Here is a 21,858-nt window from a genome sequence, read left to right as displayed (position 1 = left end):
TTATACCCCCCATTCCCCTTATACACACACATATTATGTAGTATACCCCACCTCATCGACACTGTGAAAAACCAAAACAATCGCCGAGCCTCCGCCGAACAACCAATCAGCTCGTCCGGAGTTTGACCCTCCCGCTCGGCGATTCGGTGATCGTAAACCCGATTCCACGAGGCGATCGCCGACTTGTTCTAGTCGCCTCGACGACGAGGCGTCCCCGGCAGAGTATAAAAGGCCCCGGATCGCCGCAGTTGGCATCAGTTACTCGTGGCCAGAGTAAATGGAAAGATCAAGTGAAAAGCCTACTTTCAGTGGTCTGAAAACCGAGTTGATGTTTGACAAAAAACTGTGGAAGAACATATGAACGTAAAGTCTTCGCTAGTCTAAAAAAGCAAAAAAAAAAAAAATTGTGATAATTACCCATTGTGATAAGCGAATTAAGCAAAGTGCCAAAAACTCTTTAGCGCCATTAAAAGCGAACAACAAAATCTAATATATTCCAAAGTTTTTGAGAGAAATCCATAAAAATACAAAACAAGCAAAATGCCTGAGCTCATTGAACAAAGCAAAATTATGTAAGTATATTAAAAGAGGTCACTGAAAATGCATTGAATGGGGGAAATTTAATGGCAATTAATAATTAATGCAGTGCATTATTTGGGGTGCCACGAACAAAAGCCAGTTAATTAATTTGTAATTTTCCATTTTTCTCTTCAGCTCCGGCAATGTGTGCGGTGTGCCCCAGTTGCACAAGTTGCGCCAGGACAATTGTGGTTTGTACAGCCACATCCGTGGCATTCCCATCTCCTATGGAAATGTGGACTCGCTGACCGCCGGAGTGCGCAGCTTCGTGGAGGAGGGAATCGCCATGTGCCAGCCCGACCAGGTGCACATCTGCGATGGCAGCGAGCAGGAGAACAAGATGCTCATCAAGGTCCTGCTGGAGGCGGGTACCATTGTGCCGCTGCCCAAGTACGAGAACTGCTGGCTGGCCCGCACCAATCCCGCGGATGTGGCCCGCGTCGAGTCGCGCACCTTCATCTGCACGGAGCGGCGAGAGGAGACGATTCCCACCCCGTTGGAGGGCGTCAAGGGCGCCCTGGGCAACTGGATCTCGCCCAGCGACATGGAGGAGGCAGTGCAGCAGCGGTTCCCCGGCTGCATGAAGGGTCGCACCATGTACGTGGTGCCCTTCAGCATGGGACCCGTGGGTTCGCCACTCTCCAAGATCGGCATCGAGATCACCGACTCCGCCTATGTGGTGGCCTCCATGAGGATCATGACCCGCATGGGTGCCGCCGTCCTGCGGCAGCTGGCCAAGAAGGAGGAGTTCGTCCGGGCCCTGCACTCGGTGGGTGCCCCTGCCAACGGACAGGTGGAGCAGGCCTCCTGGCCCTGCGATCCCGAGCGCACCATCATCCTGCACAAGCCCGCCGAGAACCTGATCGTGTCCTATGGATCCGGGTATGGTGGCAACTCGCTGCTGGGCAAGAAGTGCTTCGCCCTGAGGATTGGCAGCACCATTGCCAAGCGCGAAGGATGGCTGGCCGAGCACATGCTGATCCTGGGCATCACTGATCCCAAGGGCGTGAAGAAGTACATCACGGCCGCCTTTCCCTCGGCCTGTGGCAAGACCAATCTGGCCATGCTGAATCCCTCGCTGGCCAACTACAAGGTGGAGTGCGTGGGTGACGACATCGCCTGGATGAAGTTCGATAAGGAGGGAGTGCTGCGAGCGATTAACCCCGAGAATGGATTCTTTGGAGTGGCTCCCGGAACCTCGATGGAGACCAATCCCATTGCCATGAACACTGTGTTCCAGAACACCATCTTCACGAACGTGGCCTCCACCTCCGATGGCGGTGTCTTCTGGGAGGGCATGGAGAGCAGTCTGGCCCCCAATGTCCAGATCACCGACTGGCTGGGCAAGCCCTGGTCCAAGGAGTCCGGCAAGCCGGCCGCTCATCCCAACTCCCGCTTCTGCACCCCGGCTGCCCAGTGTCCCATCATCGACGGAGCCTGGGAGGACAGCGAAGGAGTGCCCATCTCGGCCATCCTCTTCGGAGGACGTCGTCCCAATGGAGTGCCCCTGGTGTACGAGGCGCGGGACTGGAAGCACGGAGTCTTCATTGGCGCCGCCATGAGGAGTGAGGCCACCGCAGCTGCTGAGTTCAAGGGCAAGGTGATCATGCACGATCCCTTCGCCATGAGACCCTTCTTCGGCTACAACTTCGGCGACTACGTGGCCCACTGGCTGAGCATGGAGAAGCGGGGACAGGTGCCCAAGATCTTCCATGTCAACTGGTTCCGCAAGAGTGCCGAGGGCAAGTTCATGTGGCCCGGATATGGCGAGAACTCCCGCGTGCTCGAGTGGATCCTGCAGAGGATCAATGGTGAGTCTGGCTTCGTGGACTCGGCCATTGGACACATTCCCGCCAAGGGAGCCCTCAATCTGACTGGCATGAAGGATGAGGTGGATGTGGAGGAAATATTCTCGCTGCCCAAGGAGTTCTGGGCGCAGGAGGTCAAGGACATCCGCACCTACTTCGAGTCGCAGGTTGGCGCCGATCTGCCAGCCAGCATTTACCAGCAGCTGGACGAGCTCTCTGTCCGCGTTGCCAGCCTTTAAGATGGATCAAATGAGAAGCCCCAGAACTTAAACATCTTTACCCGCCCCAAATACCTGCTCACCATCCGTACCATCCCGTACCGACCCACATACTCACCCCAATATGTTATCCTGTCCTATATCCTATACCCCAACACCTTATTTAGTCGTTTCTCTAGTGCTTAAGCCGAAGACTTCCAAACTATTTATTATATAAGCAGCTTTAAGTTTAGATAGTAAGTCAACCAACAAACAACTGAAAAAATAAAACAAGACGATTTTATAACCTACAAATTGATTGAGTATTTACTTAACACGGGGAATATTCGGGCATCTGGGCGTTATGGTCTTTTTTACCAAATCAATTATATAAGTTTATATTCATTTCTTGGTAATTCACATAAAAGACAGTTCGTCGATTTTTTTGCCGATGAACAAGAAAGCAAACAAAGGCCGAACAATATAATTCTATATTATTAAAGGAAAATTCCTAAGCTAGTTATATATAGACTAAAAGATTAATAAAATCATGACTTATAAATTAATTGCTAATAAATTTCAAATGCTATAATAGATTAAAGATGTTTTTGCAGTAGTCTCTAATTTTTTAAACAAAGCATGCCTTCGTCTTTGCTAATTAGTATCACCTTTATTAATTTGGTTCCATTAGTTTATTTATTTATAAGCCCTAAGCTTGAACACTTGGTTTATTGGCTTTAATTTTTTAGATTATTTAGAATCCATAGGCGCGGTCAGCTTTTATAATCATCTTTAAAAATATTCAATCGCTTTCTATAGAACGCATTTTCATAATACAAAGCTCCATCTAAAAAGAATCAAATTTGACTACTGGAGACTTCGCGTCGTAGAATAGGTTTCACCCTTTATAACCAAAACGTAGATAATATAATAATAATCAATAATTGGTAAGTTAGGTAATTTAGTTAAATTGATATTGCGATTTAATTAATTAATGAGTTTATTATTTTAAAACATTCATAAGTTCAGTGCGAACTTGAAATTCGTTGTAAAGTACTTTTCTTTTAAATATATAAAAGACTTCATTCCCATGGGTTTTATGTTTATTCTTCAATCTATACTACTTTATATAATACAATTTTTAATAGACATTTCATTAAACATTTATTTGACTCTGATTATATAACATAAATCCGTTAGCTGGTGATTCCCCAATAGTCTCCTGCAACGGCAGTCTTAACCATTGCAATCGGCAGCTTTCACCGGCTCCGTTTTCCAGCCCAATGGAAGGCCGTGAAAAGCTTGGCTAGCTGAGCTTTTCCAGCACTCTTCGGGTACGTCGTATAGTCGGGAATCGGGAGCCAGGAAAATCGCAGCCAAGTCGCCGAGGGGAACCACAGTTCAGCTCGAGCCGCCGCCGCCGCAGCTTCGTTCGGGCGGAAGTTAGTGAGTGTGGCAGTCGCCAGCGGAAACGGAAGTGCAGAAAGCATCGAGCGGCTGGCCGTGCAAACTGTTGCTCGTCGTTGTGTTGGTGTTGGTATCGCAGTATCGCCGTATCGGTGTGTCCGTGTGTTTGTCTTGGTGGCATTGTTGGTGTTGGACAATTAGCAAAGTTGCCATAATAGACCGAATTATCCGACAAATTTGATGAAAATGGTAAACATTAAATTGTAATGCGGCACGCGGAGTAAAAGTGAGTTTGAGTTTGTCTTAGTGGCTCTGTTTCAGTGTGTGTGTGTGTGCGTGAGCCGTGTCTGTCTGTGTGTGTGGCACTTTATAAGCTGCGATTTGACATGTTGATTTATGCGCTGCTCTCACTTTGCCCCCAAACGGCAATTGCCACCCTCAAACCCCCACCCACCAACCGGGATTACCCGTGTCCTGTGTCCCTTTTAACACCACTTCGTCCCTATTTCACTGCGGCACTTGTTGCGCTCACAGGACATTCGCTTAATTGCTAATCCTCGCGCCCAGACGCGTCTAATTACACGTAAGTTTGCGCCATTTCTGTCTATCCAACGACATCACTTTGCCCACCCGCCGGGCATTTAAAGTGCAAATTGGCAGGCCTTCGGGGGCATTGAATGACTGAGTGTAGGCATAGTGGTGTGTGGGGGGGTTGAAAAGCCGCCCGGAGGTCACTTAATATGCCATCAACATGAGATTTGCACAAATGGCCCGGCCTCAAGAATTATGTGTTGCAATAAAATCGATGTGTAGGCGGAGCTTCGGGACTCAAGTGGCGGCTAATGACCAACTTGCGACGTGACTTTGGCCAGGATTTGTTATTTGCGAACTGACCAGCAAAGAACCAGTCTGACCACTCCCCCCTCCCCCCTCACATACACATATTCCTCGATCTTAAGTGTTTTATGGACTTTCCTTGTTTGTGCTGTACACACACACAGTTTATTTTTACAGCAGAGACAAGGAGGAGAAAGTGCCCCATTGGCCAAGGGTGGGTGAGTAGATAGGGACAGTAGGAATTGTAGGGACAGTGGGGTGGTGTTAAGTATGCGTTTAACGGGTGCGGGCTTAATTACAAGCAAAGTTTACCAAAGGGTTGTCCGAGAACTTCTTTATGACGGAGAGGAGGCCTGCAATTTAATGACGGTCCGTGCAGGAAGACTCATTACTCTTGCCACCTCGAATGATGATGGTCGGGGCCGAGCCGTAAAGGCCAAAAGGAAGAGCCGCAGACGGAAAACGGAAAATGGAAAGCGAAAGGCGGAAAAGGTGCCAGTGCAGGCGGGCCCGAAGCCATAAACCGGATTGAAGCCCAACCCACAAGCTGGCATTTGTATATGCAAATGCAGCTTAACCCCAGTCAAATTATCCACACATCGTTTCATGCCATGCATAACTTATGGGCCAGGTAACTCTCAGTTTAAAGTCTCTGTGGAATCCATCAATAATTCCATCCACACCGAGTACAAAAGACTCACATTTCTTTTATAATTCAGAAAATCTGTAGCAATTATTATCTTACACAAGCTTTACCTTTTCTCGGGAAACCCAAGGCCCCAAGGACCCTCAACTAATACAATAAGCTGGCCGAAATCTCCCAATGGCCCCCAACTCGTTGGCCTTTATGCATACACAATTCCGCATGAAAAAAGCCGATGCGGACCGAACTATTGAGGATTTGAATGCGTCCAAAGAGAAACGACAGATATTCCTATTGATTTGTTGTCTGCAGATTTTCCCAAAGCCAGAACGAGAGAGAGAGAGAGTGAGCCAGGTGAGGAGTGGACTCTGGGCCACTTCCCCATCAACATTTTGTTATCATCCTCGAACCATGTCCCCCCATCCCGATCCCGATCCCGATCCCCGTCCCCATTCCCATTCCCATTGGTCGGTTCGATTCGTTGCGGTGGCAACACGCCATTATATTACGTGAAATGCAAAATACGAAAAAATGCGAATGGGGGAAAATGCGAAATGGTAGCGGAGGTAGAGAAACAACAAGTTGCCAAAACACTTGAATCAATCACTCGAATAATTGATGCCTTGTAAGTGGTATTTACGAAAAGATTGTCTCAAAGATTCGAGGGCTTTAGTGAAAACTTTTAAACGAACAACTTTTCCAGCCATGAATATGCAATGAAAGTTCTTTAACTCAGTCCAGGCAAAATTGAGTTAGTTTAATGAAGAAAATTAAGTTCACAAATATTTATTTTCGCTCTTTTAGGTTGCGTAGACATTGCCCCCAATATATTTTGTGATTGAAATACAAGCATAATAACGGAAATTCCTCAGTCAATAAACGCTCATGGCAGACTTTTGATGTTTACTTTTCGAAATCGAACGCCTACGCCTTAAATAGTTTGCTTACTTACTCAGAGTCTTTGGACTATTAAAATTTGCTATAGGAATTTATAAAATGTAACATTATTTGGTTAGAAATAACCATTAGTTATGGTACATTTAAAAAAAAAAAAAAAAAAATTGTTTAAATTTAATATTCTAATAATGTAAAGTATAAAATGGATATTTAACTTATAATCATAAGTAAATACCAAACATATTTAATATGTATCTTGTTTTATGTTAAAGCGATAAATGTGACTTAGGCAGATAGAAAATAGCGAATCATTTAGTGATTTTCGTAGTGAATACCTATGCAAACAAGTTAAAATTGGACATTTATCATTTAAGTCTGTTCAAGGTAGTTTCATTGTTGACCAATAATTAGTAGCCCGACAAAACAGTGACTAACTGATACAAAATGCACCTGAAATTCCACTTAATGAAGTTCGACTCAGTCACAGGACCTCTGTGAAAGGTGAGACCACAAAGGGCTTGCAGCCAACAGGTAAACTACCAGGTATGCTGCGACCGTTATTCCGGACTATTTGCTTTGCCGTATGGGCACGTACTCACGCAGTACGAATGTGTGTGTGTGTGGGGGGTGTGGGGTGTGTGTAGTGTTTAGTGTGGGTGCCCCGGCTATTTGTACACACGATAGATAATAATGGCTCGCAGGTCGGACGTGAGCCAGCAGTAGAAAGTGGAAATTCGAACGAGCCACGTGTTTCCAGGGGGAGAGCCAAGTGAAAGGTTAGCATATGCAACATATGCAACACCAATGATATGCAGGAATTGCTCATGTAAGTGCAACAATCGCCACTGGGGAGTGCAGAATCGTAAAACTAAAGTGCTGGGGCAACTTAACCCTGTTTTGCCATGCATGGAAAATCACTTGCCGGCTCAATTGGAGCTCCAGAAATGGCCAACACTTGTCATGGGCATAATCAAACTGCGTGGCAAAAGGGGGCGCCCAAATGTAGGCAACAGTTCGCGGCGGCACAAAACGCCCACTGGGCTAAACTTTAATAGCTGCAAGTCAAACTCGAAGCTGGCAAATCCCATTAGGGAACTGGGAACTTTGTTACCGCGCCGAACACCAACATGAAGTTTCCCGCAAGCGGATTGTTTGCAACTCAAGCGGGACGCGGGGGCAGGAAACTTTTGCATAAGTTAGCAGGGTGTTTGTGGGCGGTTTGCTATTTATGTGTGTGTGTGTGTGTGTACTAGAAGTGCTGACAGCTTGTGGTTGTGAATGGGTGGGGGGTGTAGGTGAAACGATAATAGGAGCAGCCACTTACGACACCATCTCCACCGATGGAGAACGCACATTTAACAATAATTGCCAGGCCAAATAGAGCACTTCCCCTGGTCTTCGTGCTCCCTGACCAAAGTCGGGAAATGACTTGCCGCCTTCCGGCCATCAGTCGTCCCTTTTTGCGGTCAACTTGTGGGTGGCATGTGGCATGAGGCATGTGGCGGTTAGCGGGTGGCGGGTGGTCGCGGCTCCTATTGCCCGCTTTTCATTATTTTGATTAAATACAGATAAAGCCATAAATTATGTTTACTTTGTGCCCATGCGGGCAGCGCTCCGGTCCGGGCGCACTTTTGTGTGTGTGCGGGATGAGTAATGGCCCATGATATTTACACATGAGTTGGCCATCAGCGAGTCGTTCCCATCTCATCTCATCTGCTCATCTCATCATCATCCTGCTAAATGCACAGGAAGAATATTACACATTTTATGTTCATATACTTTGCTTGGAGTGGAGAACGGCAGTTATGAAAACCAACATTCTTTATAATATTTATACTTTTCAACATAGTTTTAGTTTAGGTATTTAACTATAACTTTCCTAATTTAAAAGCTGTATTTCAAACATACTGCTAATATACTGTTTTGGAAAATGTCTAAAATTATATAGTTAAATTTATTAACCGTTTAACACTAAATATAATATCCTATACCATAATCATTAATCACTAAACATTAAAATAGCAAAAACCATTAATTACTTAGAACAAAAAATGCTCTGAGATTGTTACATGAACTTCTCTTAGTGCACTAAATACCATTTATTTCTCTGCACAGAAATTCTGAAATGGCTCAGCAACAACGCAGCTGGGATGAGGGAGCTGTCGGAGGAGGATCCTATGGCCATCCCCACTCCTCGCACCACAAAGTTCCGGCCCGGGCTTCCAGCAATCCGCTTCCCTGCAAGGGAGCCACTCCCAAATTGCCCAGGTGAGACCCAAAAATATTAAAATAGAATATATTTAGATAGCAAAACCCCAGCAGGCAATATCACGGTGCTCCATCACCGAATTACAGTTACGGGGGATACGAGACGCCAAGGAGCCCCAAGATCACCACCACCTATGCCCAAGATAGTTGCGATGATGCGAGTAGCTCCACGCCGAGCTCATACTATCAGACGCCACCTTCCGGATCCATAGATGACTCCGCCTCGCTGCTCAGTGGACGCACCACTGCCCGCAGTCCCAAGTCTCCGTGCCAGTTCGTCTTCGATGCAGTGAGTCCCAGTCACGGCAGGAAGTTTGAGTACTACGAACCCATATCACCCGACGATGGAGCCCTCTATTACGATCCTCCCAGTTCGCCACGTCGTCAGGGATCCAAGAAGGTGATGAGGACAAAGACTCCACTGGATCCTGTTCCCCAATTAACAACTACGGGTGTGGATGAAAGCATGGCGGTGGCCATGGCAATGGGTGGAGGTGGAGGTGGATACTCCCAATCGGGACAGAATAAGCGACAGCGGGATGAATGGGAACTACCGGTGATCAGCAAGATCGAGGCCAGGAACTTGAGTGCCGCTGCATCCGCCGCAGGAGCAGGATCAGGATCGGGATCGGGTGGGGGAAACTACTACGGCCTGAAGCGCGACTCCTGCGTCACTGACTGCACCCAGCTGTCCATGGAATCCGGCGAGACGGGCACCCAGCACACCAACAGCACCATGGTGACCCACACCACCACCAGTTTTAGTTTCACAGAGCCGGAGATGGATCAAGATCCTGGACAGCCGCAGTCGCATCGCCAGCGCCGCCATGCCATCAACATCACCTCCAATCCCGGCTACCAGGTGCTCCACAGCTCCCACTCCACTTTGGACCGTACCTGTTCGGATAGCGTGGTCTCACTGCGCTACCGCAAATCCACCAGTGACCTGACCCAAGATGCCGACCACGAGCTGAGTGGCTGCAAGCCGGCCAAGCCGAAGGCCCATGTGGAGCACAAGCCACGCCGCAGGGGCAGCTCCAAGGGGGGATTGGCCTACCTGGCCAGTCGGCGCAGCTCCCGGGAGTCGATGAAGAGCGCCTGCTCCAACGCCTCCATCGTGTCCAACGACGACGTGGGTCCACTGGCCTTCCAGAGCTCCAATCGCGGTCGCCAGCGCAGAACATCCAATTTTCTTGAGTTGCCAGGTGAGAGGATTTGTTTTTTTACAAGTTCATGTTGAGGAAAATAATCTTTGTTTAAGAATAGAGTCTATTTAACCCTTAGGGACATACAAATTGGTGTTTGATTTTTTTGACAAAATTGTAACTTAGCCAAAATAAGGTTAAGCACAGACTATTTTGTGCAGCTGATGACCTAAACTATCAATCGCCATAAGTTTCCAAGCATTTCATTATTCATTTTTAAGAAATAATAAAAGAGTTAATTTTTGAATACCAACTGATTGGGAATTTAATAACGAGTTTTACGAGGTACGTTTGGACATTGTATTTGCATAATATCCTCTGTAAGAGTAAACAAAATATTAACAAATATTGGTCGTCCGTGGTTATTGGGTTATTCTATAAAAATGATATAATAACATTGCTTAGTCTTCACAAATTATTCGAAAATTCTCAATAGGGTAACATCATATAAATTATAAAAAAACGGCACCACAAAATGTGTTAAAATGACCAATATCAACACTACATTTTATTTTATATTGATAAAGAATTAAACCAAAATCAGTTAGTTGCACACTTCCAAATTAAATTGTTCGAGCCGTAGGTCACTAGGTCCTCATTTCTGAGATGGCAAAATATGATGGATAGTTGCTACCAAAGCATATCCCTAAAAAATCTTAGTTTACTTTAACACAGTTAGATTGTGGCATGTTCTACATTGCTCATTCCCTCTCATTGGATACTGTAGACTGTCATCAATCTTTTTGTTTCCAAGTGAAAACATATGTCACCAATGTCGCCTTCATCTTTTCACCATATTTTTTTAGTGCCCGACCATGTGCGTCCTCGTGTCTGCTCCCTGCCAGAGCGACCCTACAATCCGCGGGCCAGCGACGACCTGTACCGCCTGCGTCACTTCTCCATCAGCAAGGGCAACGTGGTCAACTGCGGCGACTCCATCATCTCGCGGAGATCACGGAGCAACACCAGTGTGAACTCCACGAACAGCCGGGCCAGCGAGCGGTCTCCTTTCGAGGGAAGTTGCTGTGGAGCGGGCTATGCCAATGTGGACTCCCTACCGGCGACACCGGATGACTCGGAGAACCTGGATCCACCGCCACCCGCCCGCTACCGCGTCGTGATGCTGGGCGATGCCGGCGTGGGCAAGACGGCGCTGGTCAACCAGTTCATGACCTCCGAGTACATGCACACCTACGACGCCAGTCTGGGTAAGTTCCATTCCAAAGTCAAGGCAATTGTCTCCCACGGGGATCATGAGATCAGCCGCGGAGCGCAGTGAGTAGCCGAGTGACCCCTAGCTGGAACCTATGTGTGTGCCTGATCCCTAGCTTCCCGGCTGCCACTGTCGTCTTTAGAGTTTAATTCTGATCTGAGTTCTAGATGACGAGTTTGGCGAGAAGACGGTGAGTGTCCTGCTGGACGATGAGGAGTCGGACATGGTCTTCATCGACCATCCCAGTGTGGAGATGAGTGTGGAGAACTCGCTGTCCACCTATGAGCCACATGGCTGTGTCGTCGTCTTCTCGGTGGTGGATCGCAGCTCATTTCGGGTGGCCGAGGAAATCATCAATTACCTGTGGCAGGAGAACTACACCAAGGACAAGGCCGTCATCCTGGTGGGCAACAAGGCGGATCTGGCCCGTGCCCGGCTTATCACGTCGCAGGGTAAGTTCGACGCCTTAATTATGATGGCTTGATTTCATTTCACCCCGCTCTTCCCCTTTCTCCTTTCTCCTTTCTCCTCTCCAATCCAATTCACTTTTGCTCCCCGAAGAGGGCAAAGCCCTGGCCGCCTCACGCGATGCCAAATTTATTGAGACGTCCAGCGGCATACAGCACAACGTCGATGAGCTGCTCGTCGGCATATTGAAGCAGGTGAGTGGAGGTGAAGTGGTGAAGTGGAGGGCAGGTGGCCAAGTGGCAAATGGGTGGCTATTCTGCGGTTATTGGGGCCAGGTGCGAACCACACGCAACCCACCGATGCATGGCGAAATTGTGCAGGAAACGGAGTTAAATGGATTTACCACGCTGCCGGGGGATGGGCCTGTTTTCGGGTTGGGTTTCGGGTTTCGCTGGCCTGCTTCCGGATCGGCTCACTAATTAATGAAAATGGTGCGGTGAGCGGGGCAAACGGAAACCTGGTCAACTAACCAGATTGGCCGTGGGTATTATTATTTCGCACGGGAGCAGATATTTCCGATTTCAAGGGATTAGACCGAGCAATTAATAAAGAGACTATAGAAACATTGAAATTAATTATTAAACATTAGAATTTATTATTAAACGTGAATATAAAACAACTTAGATAACACTCAAAACACAGAACTGCATAAATTTGAGGAATATTAGCCAAAAGTAAAAAATATGGGTCAATTCTTTATTGCTAAGATCTAAAGAATGTTATGTTCTGTTCGAGTTGCAGCTATGATTAAATCAATAGAATTAATAATCAGATATTAAGTATAACTTGTAAACGGAAATAATTTCTAAGCTCTAACATAATTATTTGAGAGCAAACAGGGTTTTACATATTTACAATTTTTTTTACACTTTAGGACACTTTTTAAATTATTTTAAATATCTTTGTTTTATTATACTTTTCTATGTAACTTCTTCTTTTTAAATTTGATGAATGTATATAAATATATATCTTATAAAATTCTATCTTATATTATTCCACTTTATATTATTTAACCAATTATTTACCATATTTGATACCACTTTTTCTCCACAATTTTTGTATAACCATCCAAAACAGATGCGTCTGAAAGAGAAGCGCGAGAAGAAGGCCACCGCCTCCAAGATGAAGACTTCCCGCACCCACATATCGCTGCACCTGGCCAAGGAACTGCTGCAGAAGATCTGCCTCAGCGACATCTCCAAGTCGAAGAGCTGTGAGAACCTGCACGTGCTATAGATATATATGAAGATATATATATCCCACAAGCCAGCCCAATCACATGTGGTGAGCCAGCTGAGATGTCTTCTTCGTGGCGAAATTCCTGGGTGAAATTATGCCACAAAACTGTATACAAAAGAGAATTTTATCAAAAGCGGCTGGCGGGCGAAATGTTTCGAATGCCATTCAGATTGGACCGCAGAAACGGACGGGGGGATGTGTTCATCTCCTTTGTTGTGCTCCGTTTATTAAAAGTTTAATGCCGGGTCTCGCTTTTTTCGCCAAGTCACTGGCTGTGGTCAGGCCTCCAGATTCGGCGGCGATAGTCGGTTTTTTTTTATGGCGGATGTTTTGGTTCGGCTTATCGCTCCCAGACGCTCCTCCAACTTGAGTTGGGTGGCGAAGGCCGGATTGATAAGCGCCAAACCAATGATCCAATGATCCAAACGACCCACAGAATCAGAGAATCAGCGATCCAGCGAGGCGTGTGCAGCCTCCAACCCAAAATAAACCCGCTGAAGGGGGCGGGGCTACATATATTACAATATATTTAGGTGTATATTTACATGCGTACTTGCATATATACATATATGTGTTCCAAGGCGAATAACTTCAATTCCAATAATGTGCTGTCAATTGAACGCTACGAAACGCTTAAGGAGCAGCCCCTCAAGAGACGAGAGAAACTTTATAGATGTTGATTTATGTATACACATAGTGGCCATAAGCAGCATATATACACGTGACCTATATCGGATAAGTTTAATGTCTAGGCTAGGGTTACTTACCGCTTCACCTGCTTCGCAAAGAAATTCTTCCAATTGACGAAAATCTCATATCGGAATGACTGTTGAATGTTGACTGTTGTTAGTCTAAGCCAAGAACAAATACCATTTAATCAAAGTACTTCACTCAGACGTTACTACGAGTATATAGATGTATATTTACGTGTACCTATATTTACTATATATTTAAAAACAAAGATATATATATATATTTACGGCCGTGCTCGGATGGAACTTCTAACATTTCTGAACTCATACGCTTATATTTGAAAAATACCTTTTACAAAATGCGAAAGGCAAGCAAAAACTAACGTAACTCTAACTATTTTCATACGCAAACTTACACATTAGAGGGGGAATGCGAGGATTCCGAATGGGATTGAAGGCCTTCCAGTGAGCCAGGAGCAGTGTGTGGCCACCACCGGGCTTGTCCAAAAGTCGAGCACTCGACAGCCGTGCACTCATGTTTGCTCTAACCCCCCATCCTTCCTTCCGCCTCACGTCCGCTCCTTTCTGTCGAGTGCACTTTATCATTTTTAACATTTAGCAAACAAAACAGAAACTTGCTCCGGCGAAAGTTTTAATTTGCAGCGCAAAGCCTGGCTGGCTGGCTGGCTGTGCGAATTCGCATACTTTTCAGCCGCACTGTGGCAATCTGCATCGCGCATACGCCGCGTACGTCAGGGTCGGGACTTTAATTTGATTTGGTAAACAAATCGCCGACGAAACCAAAATCGAATCAGAGCCAGCTATAAAACTCCCACCGAATTTATTGTGTAATGCCATTTAAATAACAATGTATTCTAAATGAGATTTTACTGCTACCATTTAAACATAACAATTGGCTTAAAGCGTAGTTGTAAAGATAACCAAACCATATACTTATATTTATGTGTAAAGATCGATGTATATTTATATTTTTCCAAAAGCCAAGCTGAGACAAAGTAAAGCAGCAAAGACTATACAACTGAAGATATAACCCTCAACAAAGAATCAATTTTGTGTTGCATAGTATAATCCACAATTGTACGCTTTTGCCTGTCATCGAGATGAGGCTGCAGAAAAAGCAAATTAATTAGAGTACACGGAGATAAAATCCGATTTCTTGTTTGGTGTGTATAACTTTTCTGCCCCTTGCCCCTCTGCCCCTCTGCCTCCTCCTTCCCGACTCGATCTCATCATCCGATAAATAAAGGACAAGGACGCTCTGTAACAACTAACTTGTGTATTTTTTACAGGGGTCAGGGGTCACGGGGTGGCATAGTGGCGGATCCAATCTCCAGCAGCCGCAAATTCAATGCCAACTCATGCGGCCGAAGTCCTCGAGTCCTCAGATCTCAGCTGTTGCGCACTTGCGGTTCCATTGGATGTTATGGAGGGGGGAAGGGAGGTAAATGTGTTAAGTGCTTGTTGTCAATCGCACCCAAAACTTTGCCGGATTTTACGCTCCTGCGGCACAAAACACTCCGACACAATATTGGTTTTTCGTAGAATCAATCGGCTGCTGGGTGGCCCGTAATTAACTTACGAAGAAGTCGGGCGATGCTGTTGAAAAGTTGACAATCCGGCTCTGATTGATGGCCATAGTCAGGGTCCTGGTCCTGCTCCTCGTCCTCGTCCTGTCATGGCAACCTCGCTGCCATATATATATATATATCTGGGGAAACATTGATGGCCCCCGCCACCTGCAGGGTCTCATAATTTTAATGAGCTTATTTTATTATATTTAGCGCATCAAGGAGATGCCTCCGCCTTCGCCCTCGACCGCCTCATCTGGATTATCCTGCGAACGGTTCCTTTTTGAAACCGAGATTGTTTCGCTTTACCTTCGTCCTTCGCACAGCCGGGTCTCAATGGCCAAATCAAACTAATTCCAAGTTCAATAAACAAGCCCAAATGAATATCCCGGCCGGGAGCCATTCCTCAATCAGCAGCACTCCCTCTTCCCCCTCGGGCAGTGTAAATTCTTATGAAAATAAGCAGCGTTGGCATTGGAGGAAGTCATTGAGGGATCCAAGGATAGTCCATGACCCCCAATCAGAGTGGCAATCATAATCGAGTCGCTGGAGAGTCGACGAAAATCGATTAAAAGCTTAACCATTATCCCGCTTAAGCTGGGATATTCCGAGGAGCTTAATAGCTGGAACACAATTAAGGTGGATTGGACATTAAGTTAATTATATAATATTAAGGAAGGTTGGGAGTTATCTCCCCTTTTCTTAATACAAATCTGTATTTAATCCCAATTGGCCAGTTGGTCAGCCATTCTCATCCGGTTCATGACTACGATTCCATCTTAAATTCCCCATCGATTATATGGCATATGGGATAACGACACTCTGTATTTTCCTTTTACCTTTCCAAACGGATTACCTCGTACTCCAGAGTGAGCAGGCAATACCTTAAGAGCTAGCCGGAAAAAAAGGGATCATAAAGGATGCCAAAGCACACACAATTTTATAGGGCCAAAAGCTGTTGGCCATCTGCAAACTTCTTTATGAGTGTGTGTGTGTGTCTAGTACCGATGGTACTAGCTATCAAAAAAAAAGCAGGCCACTCAGACGCACAAACAAACAAACTCTCAGGTATCCTCGCATCGCAGATGAAGAAATATTCGCGCCGGCAGCCGTCACTCTCGGGGGATTCATAACCAAATAAGCCGAATTTTTAAAGCATACTTTCCACCTGCCTTTCCACCATCACCATCTGCAGGATTCCCGGCTGCGATTCCCGGAGCGGCGACGAATATGAAATTTACGAAATGAAACTTTAAGCAGTGTGGAAAATGAAATTTAAATAACGATTTATTGCCTTTGAAGTATGATTATTTGCACGGCGGGACGAGGGGCTAGGTAAACAGCTGAGGAGCTGGCCATGTAGATTGTTGGCATACCCTTGCTTGGGCAAACGGTTGGCAAGGACCTTTCAAGGACCATTTTAAAAATAATCCTGGGACTTGCTTTTGATGTGCTGCAAGTAATGCCCCTTAATTGCTATTTAAAGTGCAAATTAACAACATAGTTATTAAAGGGGTTATTACTCTTATCTAAAAACCTTACGAAAATGAAAACTCCCGAAAAATTTAACTTTTATTTTGTGTTTTTTGATCAAAACCCCGGGAAATAATGGTCAAATGTTAGAATGTCATATGTCATCGGATTCGTTATATATAAATTTCCAATCGAATAGCATTCAGCTAAAAAATATTATTTTGGCCGATTTTTCGCAAAAAATGACAATATAATCCAAAAAGAATCAATTTTTTTCTCGGTTTTTGGATAAAAAACCTAGGAAATAAAGATCACATGTTGAAATGTCATATCTCATTGAATTTGTTATAAAATTTCCAATCGAGTGACATTCCCAGCTAAAATATTTTATTCGAGTCGATTTTTCGCAAAAATAATGAACTAACCCCTTATCAAAAATGCCGAAAACCGGAGATCCGGAAAAATTAACTTTTATTTTGGTTTTTTGATCAAAAACCTGGGAAATAATGGTCACATGTTGGAATGCCATACCTCGTTGAAACCGTTATAAAATTTCCAATCGAATGGCATTCACAGCTCAAAATTTTCATTTTGGTCGATTTTTCGCAAAAATAGATGATGTAACCCCTTATCAAAAATGCCGAAAACCGGAGATCCGGAAAAGTGCACTTTTATTTCGGTTTTTTGATCAAAAACCTGGGAAATAATGGTCACATGTTGGAATGCCATACCTCGTTGAAACCGTTATAAAATTTCCAATCGAATGGCATTCACAGCTCAAAATTTTCATTTTGGTCGATTTTTCGCAAAAATAGATGATGTAACCCCTTATCAAAAATGCCGAAAACCGGAGATCCGGAAAAATTAACTTTTATTTTGGTTTTTTGATCAAAACCCTTGGAAAAAATGGTTTGCTGTTGGAATGTCATATCTCGTTGAATTCGTTGTAAAATTTCCAATCGAGTGGGATTCACAGCTCAAAATTTTCATTTTGGTCGATTTTTCGCAAAAATAGATGATGTAACCCCTTATCAAAAATGCCGAAAACCGGAGATCCGGAAAAGTGCACTTTTATTTCGGTTTTTTGATCAAAAACCTGGGAAATAATGGTCACATGTTGGAATGCCATACCTCGTTGAAACCGTTATAAAATTTCCAATCGAGTGGGATTCACAGCTCAAAATTTTCATTTTGGTCGATTTTTCGCAAAAATAGATGATGTAACCCCTTATCAAAAATGCCGAAAACCCGAGATCCGGAAAAATTAACTTTTATTTTGGTTTTTTTGATCAAAACCCTGGGAAATAATAGACAAATGGAATGTCATACCTCGTTGAATTCGTTTCAAAATTTCCAATCGAATGGTATTCTCAGTTGAAAATTTTCATTTTGATTCATTTTTCGCAAAAACCTCTTATGAAAAACGCCAAAAAGGAAAGTCCCGAAAAATTAAACTTTATTTTCAATTTATTGATCAAAACCGTTGACAATAATGTTCATATGTTGAAGGTTCTCAAATACCGTTAAATTAAATAGTCGATCATTCCTATGGCAGACTTAGAATATAATCGTCCCATATCCAAATAACTTTTGACAAATAGGCAAAACGAATTTATCTGAATTGTGAAATTAATGTTTCTGTCTAAAAATATAATACTACATGTTAAAAGTAGGTGAAATAAGGAACTGATATGTGAGTGCCGCTGAGCCAATCGTTAGCTAAAATAGTAAAGAAACGTATTGCCTGTTGGCGGCAGCAGAGGAAGTGAGTGCCCACCGGATCCTTTTACGTCCGTCGAGTGCCCTGCCCCATAAGCGTAATGAAGAGCCGGGCATCTGGAATGGATTGAACGGATGGAGGTCGTCTGCCTGCTGCCCACCCCCGCCCCCGCAGATCCACCTGTTCACATGCTACACCTGTCCGCCCGTGTGTGCCGGGTTATCAGGATCAAACGCCGGCGGCAGCAGACGAAGGCGGTCCTTTGGCTGCTCCTGCCACTGCCACTGCCACTGCTGTCGCTGTCAATTCATCGCATTGGCATGAAATTGCTTTTTGCGATGGCTGTGAGGCAACAGCAACAAGTTGCGCCTCTACTATACACGCTTATAGAATGTATGTCTGTGCGAATGGCTGTCTGCACTGGGGGCTTACAAAGGAAATGAGAAAAGGTCGGCTCGGTTGTTTGCCCGCCTGTTGATGTTTGTGGGCCTGGATATACTTGCAAATTTGCGCCGCGCAGGAAACAGGAAGTTGTCGGGGGGGGGGGGGATGAATGTTTGGGCATTGTTTATTCTTTGGGAGCAGGCGGGAGGCCGCAAAAAGTCAACGGGAACCCTAACGATACGAAAATGCGTAAAGAGCTGCGATAAGAGGGGGCGGGGGAGAGAGGGTGTGCCATTCGCGGCATGTAAATTACAAGCGGAATTTCGATTGTAGCCCACGACCTTCGCTGGGTGGAAAGGGGGGGTGGTGAAGCGGTGGCAGGGGGACGGAATTAAATGCGAAATGCGAAAGGACCACGACAAAATAATCTCTCAAATGTAAGAAAATTGGCGGCGGGGGGCGTTTTCCCCCACTGCAGTTAAATGCCAAAATGGCAATTTGCTAAAGTTTTCCCCAGAAGCGAGCAGAAGAAGACAGTGGCCAGATACCTTGGATGGGGTGTCAGAACAGCGGGGTCAAGGGGGTGGGAGCGGGTTTTGGGGGGGGCCCATAAAAGTCAAAGCTTGACTGTTGTTACACTCCCTTTCTTCTGGTACACTTCAAAAATAAAGCTCTTATTGCCAACCTAAGGGAAATGTGAACAGTCTCCTTGGTTGGTTAATTACTTCTTCTAATTAATCAATCACCGAAACACATAAATCATCCATTCATCAAACTTAAATCATATTTAATTTGGTAATAGAAAGACTTAAGTGACTGGAAATCTCTAGTAACTCTTTTCTTATTTTGGTAATTAAGATAATTCTTTGCTACAACTCAATAAGTATTTTTTAATAGGTACCTTTCTATGTTTCATCCCAAATATATTGCCCTTTTGTTTATTTTATATTTAACATATCGTTTTTTCCATACACACAACCTTACTTTTCCCATTTCAGAGTCCAATAAAATTTAATGTTCAGTTTAAATTTTAATCTCAAGTAACTATAAAGCTATTGTCTTATTTATAACTACTTATTGTTACAATAAAAATATTTAACATATTTTAAGCAGACTAAATAAATAGGTTCTTTCTTTGGAATAACATAACTTATTTTACTGCATAAATTTAGACACTTTCATATTTTGACAACCAACAAAAATTGATTTCATTAAGATACAAAAACGCTGTCAAGCTAAAATGTTCTATAGCCAGACTTTTTTTTCGAGTGCATCTAGTCCGTGTCAGCTCGATGTAGATGCTGGAGCTCAACTGTTCAGCATCCTGGCACTTGTTGAGCGTTTTGCAAGCGAGCAGCAACAAAAACGTGTCAAAGAAATTGAAATTCTGCGTGTGAGTTTGTGTGTTTTTCTTGTTTAACAAGGAGGTGAGCAGGTGAGCTTTTTGCCAGCGATGTCAGTGCCACGAAAAGAAAGCGAAGGCGACCTTTGCGCCAGTGGCAGCCACATAATGCAGTCAGGGCACGATTGGCAAAATGCTCGGGGTGAAAGCGAAACCGAAGGGATGCCCGTTTCGTTCCTTGGTCCAGGACAATCCGACTGGAAACCGATTGAGCGACTCCATTTGTCTAGTGAATGGAGTCGAGCTTTGGCCTAGACTTTCGACCTTGCCCCCGTGAAATGAGCTGTGAACCCGGCTTGGCCTTCCGGCTCCAGCTGCATCCAGTGAATCCCGCCCTGTGCCATCAAATGCAGGCAACTGTCAAGGACATTCAGCCAGGTCCTTCGGGCAATTTGACCGCCTAGGGACCTTTAAATTTCACCCGAACCGTATGCGTTGGTAAATTAAAACTGTTTGCATGGGCGGGGCTTCAACCAAAAGAACGAGTAATTGTCAGCCGGTCATTTGGTTCATGAATTATGCAAAAGTAAATTTACGTGGATTTTTTTGTCGCTATAACGGCGGACATCCAGTGTTGACACTGGCAATATGTGTGGCTGTATGGGGGATGCGCGTTTGCATTTAATTTTCCAGCAGATTACGTTGACAGTCGCCGCTGGCCGACGGCCTGATTTTCAGTCATTGTTCAATGGCGACAAACCTCCAGAGAATTTGTCAACGTTTGCATAATCAGTGAAAAGCTGCTGCACGGCTGGCTATTTTCACGAAAATATACAAAACTGTATAAGTGGATTATGTCATTGATCTTGTTTCCGCCGGTCCAGGCATTAAAATTATACATAAATTGTATTTTATCATAATTATCAGGCGACGTTGGGAAGAGTGATTGTCAAGCAGACCATTAAACAGGTAACACGATTATCACTCAAATGAATTTAAATTATAATAATTATTTGATGTATTTCGTATTTAATCGAGCGCAAGGAAAGAGGTAAGAATTGGTTTAAATTCTATAACTGAGAAAATAAACATATATATAATGGAATACATAAAGAAATGTATTTGTATTTACCTGCACATTTTTTACGGTTTTGTTTTCCAAAAAAATATACATTTTTATGCTACATTCCTATATTTTCACATAATGAACTTAAATCTTTTCATTTAGATTTATAGTAAATCAGAATATATGTTATAAATATTAAGGTAGAATTGTAACAAAAATTAAAGTATTATTTAGTGTTAGTATCACAAAAAGGGTACAATGCTCGTATTTTTCTTCACATATTAAAATCATTTTTCTAGGTGTAAAAGCCAAGGTATTTCTTTTAGATTATAATGAAGGAAATAATTGTTATAAAGTATTTTTTTACAATATAACTATATATATTAAATTAAAATTTAGACACCATCAGGTTTTATATTTTTATAAGTTATCTTGCATATAGTTGAGCTGACTTCTTATCTATTTTTAGTTGCATACTTTTGGCTGTTTGAGTATAACAAGAGAAACTTCCTATAAAATTAAGCTGTTATACGAATACTCAGGAAAAAAAGCTTGCTTAAACAAAGTCCTGAAGCTCCGTAATTATCCTGAAAGCTTTTCCTGAAATTGAAGGGTTGTCAGATTTTTCAGAATTTCTTATAGAATTTTAAATGATCTCCCAAAACAATTATTTTTTTAACTGCTACTAAAGAACTACGAATTTACCATTTTTTTGTCAGTTACTTTGAATTCTTTCTTTTCAAGCGATTGTTTTTTAGCCGCCAGTGTGCTTTTATTGCAAGTTATAAAACACAACCCATATTAATAAAATAAAATACCTTTTTAATAATA

At 43.9% G+C, this 21,858-nt stretch overlaps 2 protein-coding genes across 6 annotated transcripts; both read left to right on the top strand.

The window, feature by feature from the left end:
- The first annotated feature begins 244 nt into the window (after window positions 1–244).
- Window positions 245–2,899, top strand: LOC108048643 (phosphoenolpyruvate carboxykinase [GTP]). The gene is made up of 2 exons (XM_017129433.2): window positions 245–572; window positions 715–2,899. The coding sequence occupies exons 1-2, from the start codon at window positions 541–543 to the stop codon at window positions 2,624–2,626; spliced, it is 1,944 nt and encodes a 647-aa protein (XP_016984922.1). The 5' UTR covers window positions 245–540; the 3' UTR covers window positions 2,627–2,899.
- A 1,207-nt stretch (window positions 2,900–4,106) lies between these two features.
- On the top strand, window positions 4,107–14,720 carry LOC108048661. Of its 5 annotated transcripts, none has more exons than XM_017129469.1 (7): window positions 4,107–4,277; window positions 8,484–8,636; window positions 8,691–9,841; window positions 10,648–11,049; window positions 11,222–11,506; window positions 11,616–11,716; window positions 12,600–14,720. In XM_017129469.1, the coding sequence occupies exons 2-7, from the start codon at window positions 8,494–8,496 to the stop codon at window positions 12,756–12,758; spliced, it is 2,241 nt and encodes a 746-aa protein (XP_016984958.1). In that variant the 5' UTR covers window positions 4,107–4,277; window positions 8,484–8,493; the 3' UTR covers window positions 12,759–14,720. The 5 variants fall into 5 exon arrangements, with proteins under 5 accessions (XP_016984958.1, XP_016984956.1, XP_016984957.1 ...); XM_017129467.1 differs by having other exon boundaries at window positions 11,216–11,506; XM_017129468.1 differs by having other exon boundaries at window positions 8,688–9,841.
- The last annotated feature ends 7,138 nt before the right edge of the window (window positions 14,721–21,858 follow it).

Source organism: Drosophila rhopaloa, unplaced genomic scaffold (genome assembly GCF_018152115.1).
Source record: "Drosophila rhopaloa isolate 14029-0021.01 unplaced genomic scaffold, ASM1815211v1 contig_115, whole genome shotgun sequence".
Classification (NCBI taxonomy): Eukaryota; Metazoa; Arthropoda; class Insecta; order Diptera; family Drosophilidae; genus Drosophila; species Drosophila rhopaloa.
Note: the sequence above shows the minus strand (reverse complement) of the source record. Positions and strands in the feature narration are given on the sequence as shown.

Coding starts and splice junctions, on each gene's coding strand:
- LOC108048643 (XM_017129433.2), top strand. CDS start 541: ATGCCTGAGCTCATTGAACAAAGCAAAATTAT. Junction 573..714: donor ATTGAACAAAGCAAAATTAT/GTAAGTATATTA, acceptor TTTTCTCTTCAG/CTCCGGCAATGTGTGCGGTG.
- LOC108048661 (XM_017129466.1), top strand. CDS start 8,494: ATGGCTCAGCAACAACGCAGCTGGGATGAGGGAGCTGTCGGAGGAGGA. Junction 9,842..10,647: donor CAATTTTCTTGAGTTGCCAG/GTGAGAGGATTT, acceptor ATATTTTTTTAG/TGCCCGACCATGTGCGTCCT. Junction 11,050..11,215: donor CACCTACGACGCCAGTCTGG/GTAAGTTCCATT, acceptor TTCTGATCTGAG/TTCTAGATGACGAGTTTGGC.